The sequence below is a fragment of the Diceros bicornis genome, chromosome 34, assembly GCF_020826845.1.
Source record: "Diceros bicornis minor isolate mBicDic1 chromosome 34, mDicBic1.mat.cur, whole genome shotgun sequence".
Classification (NCBI taxonomy): domain Eukaryota; kingdom Metazoa; phylum Chordata; class Mammalia; order Perissodactyla; family Rhinocerotidae; genus Diceros; species Diceros bicornis.
The window spans coordinates 14,479,783-14,492,218 of NC_080773.1; the positions used below are offsets into that span (position 1 = coordinate 14,479,783).

The window sequence follows — 12,436 nt, forward strand, 5'->3', positions numbered from 1 at the left end:
CATCACTATTTCACAAGTCCTGTCTAGTCCCTCTGCCAACTGAGATCATAATTCTCTCCTGTTCTAAAGAAATTTCCACTGAAATGTGGCTCTGGACTTCTACCTCTTTCCCAACTAGAGATGGGCAGTTCTATGACACCTATCCTGACTTTGAGGTTTCAATGAGGATTCTGGGCATCAAGAGGTAGCAGTGTGTGAAAAACAACAGCAGGTCAATGCCTGGTGTCAGGTGCTGACTCACTGATCCAGCTGCACACTCTCCAGATACTTCACCTCCCAGAAACCCCACAACCACCACCTGGGGTCCGTACTCACCTTAAGACCCTCAAATCTATTCCCTGAAAGCTCCTCTCCTGAGATCTCTAAACCTACATTCCTCCTCAGCAAAAGACCCCTAAGTCCACAGCCACACATCCTGTCTCATTCCAATACCCTTAAATCCAGATCTTTGGATTCTTCTCTTCTGAGACACCAAAATCCACAATTTGGGGTCCCTTCTCACTCTGAGACCCCAAATCCAAAGCTCAGGGGCTCCCCCATGCAAATATTCCAAAATCCTCTGTTCTTGAATTAGTCAACTTCTGCTCCCCTCTGAAGTCCATAGCTCTGGGGTGGCTCCTCTTGAGGGGCCACGAATTCATTCTTGGGGCCCGCTGTCTGTTAATCTGCTCGGGGTCCCAACCCCCATTCCTTGCTGATTGTGTCCCAAGCTAGGTGGGGAGGATGGTGGGGATGTAGTTGGGAGGTGAAATGAGATAATTACATAATCAAGACAAAAATCCACCACCTCTCTCAGGGAGTATAAAGGCAAACCATCCCAGCCATCACCATCTGACAGTCACTCTCAGTGCCACCATGCTGGCCTCAGGGCTGCTTGTGGTGGCTTTGCTGGCCTGCCTGACTATAATGGCCTTGATGTCTGTCTGGAGGCAGAGGAAACTTTGGGGGAAGCTGCCTCCTGGACCCACGCCATTGCCCTTCATAGGGAACTACCTGCGGCTGAACACAGAGGAGATGTACAACTCTCTCTTGAAGGTGTCATGAGACAGGGAGATGGGGGGAATGGGGTAGGTGTGGGGGCCTGCCTAGTTTGGCTGGGGCTTTGTGGCAGGGGATTGACAAGGTTGGACCAGAGTCCTGGGAAAGGGGAGTTTTGAAGCTTCAGCATCAGGACAGATCATATCTTAGATATCCATCCCCTTGACTGTCAGAACCTGGGGGGAATGGGTCCCAGTACATGAGGTCTGGGTACAGGGCCAGATCAGAGTAGGGGCTGCTCCCTCTGACCACTCCTACCCTCCTCCATCAGTTCAGAAAACGCTATGGGCCAGTGTACACAGTCCACCTGGGGCCCCAGCGGGTCGTGGTGCTGTGTGGATATGAAGCTGTGAAGGAGGCTCTGGTGGACCAGGCTGAGGAATTCAGCGGACGAGGAGAGCAGGCCACCTTCGACTGGCTCTTCAAAGGCTATGGTGAGGGGGCCTCCTGGTGGGGGAAGGTGGGCCAGCTGACTTTATGTCCTCAGTGGGGTCCCCAGCCTTCTTCTCCTGCATCCCCACCCACTCAGGCTGTGGCAGAGCCTTCTTCTGTCTTCCTTGCCCCCAGTCCTGTTCATTGGTGCCTCTCCCTGTGTGTCTAAATTATCTTAGAGTTTCTGCGTCTCTACTCTTCCCTGCCTCTCTCTGCCCCATCTCCCTGTTCTTTCTCACCAGAGGTCTCTTCTTTCTCTGTCTCTTAGAAGCTCTTGATATTTCTGCTTTGGACCCTCGTCCTCTATGTCCTTGTGTCTTTTGTCTTTTTCTTTTTCTCAGTTTCTGTACTTCCCCATGTTTCTCTTTCCTTCTCTCTCTTCTTCCTCATTTGTAGAATCTCACATTACTTCTGTTTCAAAATCCCCATGCCTCTGTCTCCTGTTAAGAGTCTCTCCTCTCTCCAGACCTTCTCTGTTTTTCTCTTCACATTTTTTCTCTCTTCTCTGGCTCAGTTTTAGAATCTTTCACTTTTTTATATCCACCTCTCAGATCTCCACCTATCTCACTTCGCCTCCTTCCCTCCTCTATATCCTCACGTGAATGTCTCTGCATCTCTCTTTCTTTGTGCATCTGTCTTATCTCTCTCCTTCTGATTCTTTTCTTCCAGCTCAGTCTCTCTTTCTGTATTTCTCTGACTCTGAGTTTCTATATCTCCCTCTTTCTGCTCTCTGTTTCTGCTTGCTTTTTCTCAGAGTCTCTCCATCTTTCTCCCACTCCCTCTCTCTGCTCACCTCCCTCTACTTATCAGCCCTCCTGGGGCTAGCCTGTGGTCTGCCCCTGCCAGTCTCTGCACTCTCTCCACTGCTACACTCCCTCCCCAGGCATGACATTCAGCAACGGGGAGTGTGCCAAGCAGCTCAGGCGCTTCTCCATCACCACACTGAGGGACTTTGGTGTGGGCAAGTGTAGCATCGAGGAGCGCATCCAGGAGGAGGCAGGCTTCCTCACTGAGGCCTTCTGGAGCACACAGGGTGAGTAGGGGACCCTGGAGTGTGAGTGAAGGAGGAGAAAAACACTTGCCAGGGCCACTTGGTTTCTGGCTTGGGATAAGGACTAGATTTGGGGAAAGGTTCCAGGCTCCCAGCTCTGGGGTCTGGACCTGGAAATTTGGGTCATCACTTCAGTGCCCTCCTCAAATTCTCAGACTGGCATCAGAGTGCCAAGTTGAGTCTCTCCAAAATCCCTGTCTCCCCGAATAGCTAAAGAAACCCTAAAGAAAAAGAACAAAGCAGGAGGCATCACAATTCCTGACTTCAAAACATACTACAAAGCAATAGTAATCAAAACAGCATGGTACTGGTACAAAAACAGACACACAGATCAATGGAACAGAATTGAAAGCCCAGAAATAAAACCACACATATACGGACAGCTAATTTTCGACAAAGGTGCTAAGGACATGCAATGGAGAAAGGAAAGTCTCTTCAATAAATGGTGTTGGGAAAACTGGACGGCCACATGCAAAAGAATGAAAGTGGACCATGTGCTATCGCCATACACAAAAATTAACTCAAAATGGATCAAAGACCTGAAGGTGAGACCTGAAACTATAAAACTCATAGAAGAAAATATAGGCAACACACTATTTGACATTGGGTTTAAAGGAATCTTTTCAGATGACATGCCTACCCAGACTAGGGAAACTAAAGAAAAAATAAACAAGTGGGACTTTATCAGACTAAAGAGCTTTTATAAGACAAATGAAATCAGAATCAAGATGAACAAACAACCAACCAGCTGGGAGAGAATATTTGCAAAACATACATCTGACAAGGGGTTGATCTCCATAATATATAAAGAACTCACACAATTGAACAACAAAAAAACAAACAACCCGATCAAAAAATGGGCAGAGGAAATGAACAGACACTTCTCCAAGGAAGATATACAGATGGCCAATAGGCACATGAAAAGATGCTCAACATCACTAATCATCAGGGAAATGCAAATCAAAACAACACTAAGATACCACCTCACGCCCGTTAGAATGGCTATAATCACCAAGACAAAAAACAACAAATGTTGGAGAGGATGTGGAGAAACAGGAACCCTCATACACAGCTGGTGGGAATGCAAATTGGTGCAGCCTCTATGGAAAACGGTATGGAGATTCCTCAAAGAATTAAAAATAGAGATGCCCTATGATCCAGCCATCCCACTACTGGGAATCTATCCAACGCACCTGAAATCAACAATCCAAAGAGGCTTATGCACCCCTATGTTCATTGCAGCATTATTCACCATAGCCAAGAAGTGGAAGCAACCTAAGTGTCCCTCGACTGACGATTGGATTAAGAAAATGTGGTATATATATACAATGGAATACTACTCAGCCATAAAAAAAGACAAAATCGTCCCATTTGCAACAACATGGATGGGCCTGGAGCGTATTATGTTAAGTGAAATAAGCCAGAAAGAGAAAGACAAACACTGTATGATCTCACTCATATGTGGAATATAAACAAACACATGGACAGAGAAAACTGGACTGTGGTTACCCGGGAAGTGGGGGTGGGGGGTGGGGGATGGGCACAAGGGGTGAAGGGAGTCATATATGGGGTGAAGGACAAACAAAAATGTACAACCCAAAATCTCACAATGTTAGAAACCATTAAAATATCAATAAAAATGTAAAAAAAAAAAAAAAAAAAAAAAAAAAAATCCCTGTCTCTCCCTGACCCCACCCCACCCCCCAGGCTCCTTCATTGATCCCACCTACTTCCTGAGCTGAACAGTCTCCAATATCATCAGCTCCATTGTCTTTGGAGACTGCTTTGACTATGAGGACAAAGAGTTCCTGTCACTGCTGCGTATGATGCTGGGAAGCTTCCAGTTCACAGCGACATCTACGGGGCAGGTAACCCATCCCAACCTGGCTCCACCATGCCCTAGCACACCCTGCCAACTTCTCCTCCACATGGAAACAGATGCCCCCAACTCCCATCCTCCTCCAGACAGGGTTCCCTGAAGTCCAGCCCATCCTCTTGCACAACTGGACAGTTGCAGTGGAACACAGGATGGGTGCCCAATACCCAGTCTCTACTGACACCTGGGCATCTCACAGATACAACCCCCCCCCCAAAAAAAAGCAAAAGCAGAGCAAGATTCATGCCCTCAACCCAGCTCTCTCACCTGGGCAGGTGTTCCCATCCTATATTACCTTAATATCTAACATATGCTCCCTGTTAAGAAATTCCATCTTTCCCTCTGAATTTCTTAACATCTGGACAAGTCACCACCTCAACCCACTCCCTGAATATCTGAACACCTGGTGCTGCAAAATCCAACCCATCAAAATCATTTGATATCTACAAAGGTGTCCAGGTGTCCCCAAACAGCTAACTGGAATATCTAGACAAGTGCCCCCTACCCAGCCCACTAAAATATCTGAACATCTGGATGGGTAGCCCGACCAAGACCCCTAAACATGTAAACACCTGGGTAGATTGTTCCCTAAACACCCAAATAAGTGTCCCTCAACTTAGCACACTCAAACACCTACAGAAGTGCCCCGTATGAGGCCATTTGAATATCTGAACACCGGAAGAGGTATCTCCCCCAGTTTAATACCTGCACATCAGCCCCACTTCAATACTCGAACATCTGTACAGAAGTTCCCAATCCAGATCCCCTAAATATCTGGACGGTTGTCTCCAGCTGTGCTCACCTGAATGCTTAAACATCTAGACAGGAGACCCTCCCAATACTAGTCCCACTTGAAAAGCTAAACACCTGGAAACGTTTTTCCCAACACCACTTCAGCTGAATATCTGAACACCTAGATGTGTGCTCCAATCCAGCCTCATCCAAATATTTGAAGCCCCAAATCCATTTCACCTAATTCTTGGACAGCGGCTCTCACACTTAACTCACATGAAAACTCAGATTCTATTCTCATCCAGCCCCATCTAAATACCAACACCTGGATGGGTGTCTTTAACCCAGTGCCTTCCTTGCCCTGAGACAGGTCCCACTGCCATTGGGTCCTGCCCGCTGACAGCTGTCCCTCCCCCTCCTCCCTCTCTCCCCCGCTCTCAGCTCTATGAGATGTTCTACTCAGTGGTGAAATACCTGCCAGGGCCACAGCAACAGGCCTTTAAGGAGCTGCAGGGGCTGGAGAACTTCATAGCCAAGAAGGTGGAGCAGAACCAACGCACCCTGGATCCCAACTCCCCACGGAACTTCATCGACTCCTTCCTCATCCGCATGCAGGAGGTACACACCAGCAGCCAGATGGGGAGGTCCAAAGCCAGGCAGAGGGAAATCAGGCTGGGCGGGGTGGGGGGTGGGGGAGAACAGAGGCCTGTCCAAATGAGTCCCCCATCACAATAATCCTTACAATCCTGGTGATAATTAGCCAACACTCTTCTGCTTACTGAGCCCTTACCCAGGACAGGTCTTGGGCAGGAAAATCATAACAGCAAGCACTTCCATAACACTACCATGTGCCAGGCACTGTTTTAAGGGCTTTATGGTATTGGACTACTTCTCACTCATAACAGCTCTTGAAGGAGGTTCTCTTATGACCTTAGTTTTACAACTGAGGAAACTGAGGCCCAAGGAGTATAAGTGGCCTGCCTGATGTCACACAGTGAGGAAGTGGTGGACCCTAGCTCAAACCCATGTCTCTCTCACTCTTAAGGCTGGTGCTTTTAGCCACCATGCTCTCTTACCTCTCATTCCCTGGTTATCAGATGTACCTGTGTGGACAGGTGACCTGGCTTTACTATGAGACAGTGGAGGGTCCGCTCCCCCATCAAGATGTCAACCTCCCTTCTGTGAAGAAAGGAGATGCGTATTCATGAGTCTGAAGTTCAAGGTGAAAGAGTCAAGGGAGGGAGTCCTCCGTACCAAGCTTTAAGATTTTTAGTGAAGGAATAGGATGCTGTTGCTTAAAATTCAGTGTCTGTGTCTCAGAAAATCTGTATCTCTTTAATTCTAACTCATTCTATCATGCCATCTCTGTCCTTCTTTCTCACTCACTGGCTCTCACCATCCCTCTCTTTTCAAATATTCTACTGTAAAGAAGTGACCACTAAGCTGATAATTAAAGGACAGATGGTCAACTGGGAAAGAAGTTGAGAAGAGCATTTCAGGCAGAGCCCGTAGCCTGGACAATGGCTTGGAGACTGGAGAGTGCCTGGCAGAACTAGGGTCCTTCTTCCCATGTTTGGTCTGGATTTAAGAGAGGAGGGTCCAAAAGAAAAACCCCAGAGGTACCCTTAGAGTGAGGAAGAGTGGGCTTGGCCTGAAGTCTTCACTCCCTGCAGGAGCAGAAGAACCCCAACACTGAGTTCTACTTCAAGAATGTGGTGCGGACCACACTGAACCTCTTCTTTGCAGGCACAGAGACGGTCAGCACGACACTATGTTATGGCTTCCTGCTGCTCATGAAGCACCCAGATGTGGACGGTAAGGCTGGACGGAGCAGGGAAGTGTGAGTCACAGGTTCTTAAAAATCCTCTAAGCCCACTGCAACGTCCCCAACTCTCTCAGATTCCTGCACCCTCAAACACGCCCTGCTATCCAGAGATTGAGTGATATTCAGCTGATAGGTGCCAGCCAAATTTCACCAGCTGTTAAAATATTAAAAATATCTGAATTGATAAAATTGCTTCTATGCTAAGCCCACCTGGTGCCACCGCCTGCCTCTCCAGCCCATCCCCCAAAACTTCTCCCTTGGGCCTCCTTTATGATTCTGGCATGACCAGGTGAACAGGACCCTGTGCCAAAAATGCATATCACAGACGTCTGTTTTGAATTGTCTATATCTGTGTCACACATAGATGTACCGTTGTTCATATTTGGACTATCATCCCTGCCCTGAGACCCCTAGATACATAAACACATTCTCCTCCTCCCTCAGCCAAAGTCCGTGAGGAGATTGACCGGGTCATTGGCAAGAACCGTCAGCCCAAGTTGGAGGACCGAGCCAAGATGCCCTACACAGAGGCGGTGAGCCACGAGATCCAAAGATTTGGAAACATAATCCCTATGAGCCTGGCCCGCAGAGTCACAAAGGACACCAACTTTCGGGACTTCCTCCTCCCCAAGGTGCTGCCCTGCCCCACCTAGAGGGACCTCCAACCTGCACCCTGTGACCCAGCACTCCATCCCCCTTAGAAGCTTCCAGACCTTGTCCTACTCCCTTGGTCAAAGACTTCCCCAGCCACCACATACCTTCAACTTCCTACTAGGAGACTCCTGAATCCTGTATCTACCCCAGTCCTCGTGCCTCAGGGAATATGAACCCCATGTCCCCCAAACTTCTTGTCTCAGGAGACATGAACCTCATTTTCCCTAGACCTCCCACCTTAGGGACATGAACTCCGTGTTCCCCAAACCTCCTGTCTCAGGGAAGATGAACCCCATGTCACCCAGCCTCCTGCCTTGAAAGACAGGAACTGTTTGTCCTCCAAACCTTCTGCCCCAAGAGACATGGCATTCGTGTGCCTCAAACTTCCCTTCTCAGGGAAGAAACTTCTTGTCCCCCAAACTTCTAGTCTCAGAGAACATGAGCCCCCATGTCCCCCAAACTTTCTGCCTCAGAAAGCACAGACCCTACGCCCCGCAAACTTCTTATCTCAGGAAAATGTATGTCAAGTCATCCAAAGCTCCTCCCTCAAAGAACCCCAACTCCCATGCCTTCCATTTCTATTTACTTAGGGCACCCAAATTCTCCCTCCAAGCTCCATGCACTTCCAGCATACCCATCTCCAATTCCGCCTCATCAAATCCTCCTTCTTCCTCCCCACCAGGACGCCGAAGTGTTTCCTATGCTGGGCTCCGTTCTAAGAGACCCCAAGTTCTTCTCCAATCCTGAAGATTTCAACCCCCAGCACTTCCTGGATGAGAAGGGGCAGTTTAAGAAGAGTGATGCTTTTGTGCCCTTCTCCCTCGGTAAGAGACCACTATCTGCTGTCAAGCCACCACTCACACCAACAGGGGCCTCCTTCATCCCAGCTCCTCACTCTAGGAGATAGAGACGTGAAGCTTAGTGTCTTTCTCCACTTGGAAGTCCCTCTTACAATCTACGCTGGAGCCAACCAGCTGTAATCCTCATAACTATCAAGTACTTGGGACCAGGCAAAAGGAAAAGGATGGTCATACCCATTTCAGAAATGGAGAAAATCAAGGCACAGAGCAAGTCAGAGATTTGTCCGAGGGCACTTAAATTCTTCATATTGCTAGGAAGGACAGGACAGCACAGCAGCCATATTTGAGTGTGTATTTGGCAGGAAGGGGCATCTAAATTTCCCATTGCTACAGTCTGGTATGGCTCAGGCCCATCCTACATACAGGGGAAACTGAGGCTCGGAGAGGATTAGAGACTGCTCCGAAATCTCTCAGGCCACGATATTCCAGTTCTTCCTCCCTGGGAGAATGCAGCTGGGGGTCAGTAGTGGGGCAGGGTAGTGGTGAGAATTGGCCTCACCTCTGCCCCTCTCATCTCTTCTCTTCAGGAAAGCGGAACTGTTTTGGAGAAGGCCTGGCTAGAATGCAACTCTTTCTCTTCCTCACCACTGTCATGCAGAACTTCTGCTTCAAGTCCCCACAGTTTCCCAAGGACATCGACGTGTCCCCCAAACACGTGGGCTTTGCCACCATCCCACGAAACTACACCATGAACTTCCAGCCCTGCTGATCCAGGGCTGTATCAGGGCAGGGATCCTGGGAGGACCAAATAGGGAGGGAGGGACATAATGGGGCTAATGGGAGGGGCAGGGCTAAGGACAGGGGGTGGTGTGGGGGGAATTCAGAGAGACAAGGTGGATAGGAGAGGAAGAAGAAACAGAATGGGGTCTGTCTGTTCAATTTGCTAGAGATAGATCCTTCAGACCTGGGATGAGAGGAAGGGAAACCTTACACTATACTGTCAAGAAGAAGAATAACAGCTATTATTTATTGAGCAAGTACTTTGTGTCAGCTCTATGCTAAGAGCATCACATGCTCACTTCACTTAATGCTCACAAACCGAGGCAATGGGGGACACTGTTCATGCCCATCTTACAGGTGACAAAGCTGAGGCTCGGATAGGTTAAGTCTCTATCTGAGGTCCCACAGAACACAGTAAGTGCTCAGCAAGTACTTGAGCACAGATCTGCGCAGGGATGGCTCTACTTGGCCCACAGTCCTTTGGATAGATTCTTAAAGTGCACCAGTTCCTCAAGTGAAAAACAACAACTTGATATATTACTACACCACCGGAACATCTCTGTCCAGGGGGTTTTCCAGAGTGCTGACAGGCAGCTGACCTGGCTTCACTACACACTTCGCCACACTCTTGCCCATTCGTGCACACTTTGGATGCCAGGGCATACTCCGTGCCCCCCACCAGATAAGGCCCCTGTGTCCAATCAGAGTCAGACTTGAGGACAGGAGTCAGACCTCTTCATGAAGTGGGTAGAGGAGAGAAACACTTGGAGAGAATTCTGGGAGAAATTTAGTCGTAGCACAGCCATGTACATGTGTGTGTGTGCACAAATGTGTGCATGCCGGTATATGATTGCATGTTCTCCTGAGTGTGTGCATGAACTCATATTTCTTATGAGTTTCTGACAGTGGGACTTTCTCTGATGGATCAGAGATCTACTGTAAGACCTGGCTAAGAGTCTCAGAATCACCTGCCTACTCTCACTAAGTTAGTGTATGTTCCCTTTGAAGTGGCATCCTTCAGTCGCACACAGTCTGAACATTCATACACATCATGCTTAGATCTTTGTGTTAATTCTAGATTCAGATGTAGCCATAGATCTAAATGCTACACAGACCCCCCCCCCCACAAAACTTTCCACACCTGAAGGACCAGTGATTGAGATCAAGCGAAGGGAAATCTGGTCTTTTGAACCCTGCACATTTCATAACACGCTCCGATTCTCAAGTTTCTCAATTTTCATAATCTGTGTTCTGAAACTTGTGTTCCATGAATTGGCTGCTTCCTACTCATCGGAGGAGGATAAGGACGGACCCATAGGGTCACAACCTTTATTATTGCAAACAGATTAACAATCCAGTGTCAAAATCAAACTTCATCCATCCATGTGCATGTCACCTTAAGAGGCTTCAAGAAGCCTCGACTGGGGGAATCTTAGAATTGTGGTGTAACAAAACTGTTGAATCTTGGAACTGCAGAGTCCACAATTAATAATCTTTGATTCTCAGATTCCCAGAACCTTAGAGTATTTGAATCACTGATGCTTGGAACTCTTGATGCTCAGAATTTAGAATCAGAGGTTCCCATGCACACATGTTTGGGACCTGCATTTCCAGCCCCTCTGGCAGCAAATGTCAGTTCTCTAAGCTGAATGTTCCTTCTGAGAAAAAGTCAAAAGAGGAGAGGGCCCGGAGCTGGCTGGGTTCTGACAATGACACCCATCTTCCAGAGAAGATATAGTGGCTAGCAGGTTTTTGCCCTGCAAGGGAGAGGGGAGGGGAAAAAGAGAAAAAGTATTAATCCCCATAATCCTCAAACTTACACCCGGAAAGGAGAAAGCAGGAGTCCATCAAGGCATTACTAGTTTCCTAGGATGACTTTACCAAGGGTGCCATGAGACATCACATTGTAGCCACCAGTGCTTGGATCACATCTGTCCAGACAGGACACTTTCAGCTTTGGTGCTCTGGAAAGGCCCAACTACCCAACCCAACAGAGACAGTGCTGGGGAGAAGGTGGGAACAGAAGCCTTGGATTGTGGTCCAGGCTCTGCTGCTAACTCCTTGGGCCTTCTTGAGCCTCTTGAGCTTCTGGCTTCACCTTCTTATCTGTCTCCTTCCTCACAGGATTATGTGAGGGTCAAAACACAGTTCAGTGATGAAGAGCTTTAAAAACTCAACGGCTGCAAGAATGGGAGGGTGGGATGGTAAGTTTCTGGATAGCTTATTTTTAACCACATTCTTCTGCCAAACCAAGAGTTCCTAGAGTTAAAACACACACACACACACACACACACACACACACACACATTCTTGCTATACTGCAACAGCAAGTAGCACGGGTGAGTGCCTGCTATGTGCCAGGCACTGTTCTGAGCCCTTGTACTAGTTTCCTAGGATGACTTTACCAAACCATCATGAACTGGGAGGCTTAAAACAACAGAAAGGTGTTATCTCGATGTTCTGGAAGCTAGAAGTCCAAAATCAAGTTGTCAACAGGTCCTGAAATCTGAAATCTGTAAGGGAACTCTTCCTTGCCTCTTCTTAGCTTTGGGTGGTTTGCTGGAAATCTTTGGAGTTCCTTTATCTGCAGTTGCATAACTCTAAACTCTGCCTTTGTCATCACATGACACTCTCCCTGTGTGTGTCTGTCTTCATATGGCCGTCTTCCTAGAAGGACAGAAGTCATGCTTCATGTATATGAAATTCTGGAAAAGGCAAAAAACATTGTGTGGAAATTAATAAAGGAAACCTCAACTAAACTGGAACTGGGAGGACCTGCTGGGGGTGGGGCATTCATGCTCTATCATACTTTGTCAATTACACCAAACAGGAAGATAGGGAAGCTTGCATCTCCTACAGGAAGTAAAATTATCTTTCTATTGAAGGAGAATTTTTCTCCCCATGCAGCAATAGATTAGCCATTGAGAAATGCCACAGCTGAGCCAATGAGAAGCTGTTGCCACCCTGAACTGTTACTGTCCCCTAGCAGACTTTCCTTTAGAGCAGCCCATCCCTACTCCCCCTTTTTCCCTATAAAAACAGCTCCTCCCCTTTGCTTGCTGGATTTGCCTATGATTTCCCATAACATGCACAAAGCAGTGCAATTCTTTTGGCTATTCCTGGATAAACTCATTTTGAGGGTAAAATAACAGGTGAATTTTGCTTTTCAAGTTGACAACTGATACAAAGACCAGATCCATAGTTGCCAGGAGTTTGAGGTGGGGGGATGATCTGAATACCAAAGGCAG

The 12,436-nt window shown here is 47.8% G+C and overlaps 1 protein-coding gene across 1 annotated transcript; it reads left to right on the forward strand.

Annotated features, from left to right (window-relative positions):
- The first annotated feature begins 855 nt into the window (after positions 1 to 855).
- Positions 856 to 9,177, forward strand: LOC131397979 (cytochrome P450 2A13-like). Its single transcript, XM_058531072.1, is given in 9 exon segments — positions 856 to 1,035; positions 1,310 to 1,472; positions 2,354 to 2,503; positions 4,229 to 4,389; positions 5,571 to 5,747; positions 6,803 to 6,944; positions 7,399 to 7,586; positions 8,291 to 8,432; positions 8,996 to 9,177. Coding segments are annotated over 9 exon segments (1,485 nt in total).
- Positions 9,178 to 12,436: the final 3,259 nt, after the last annotated feature.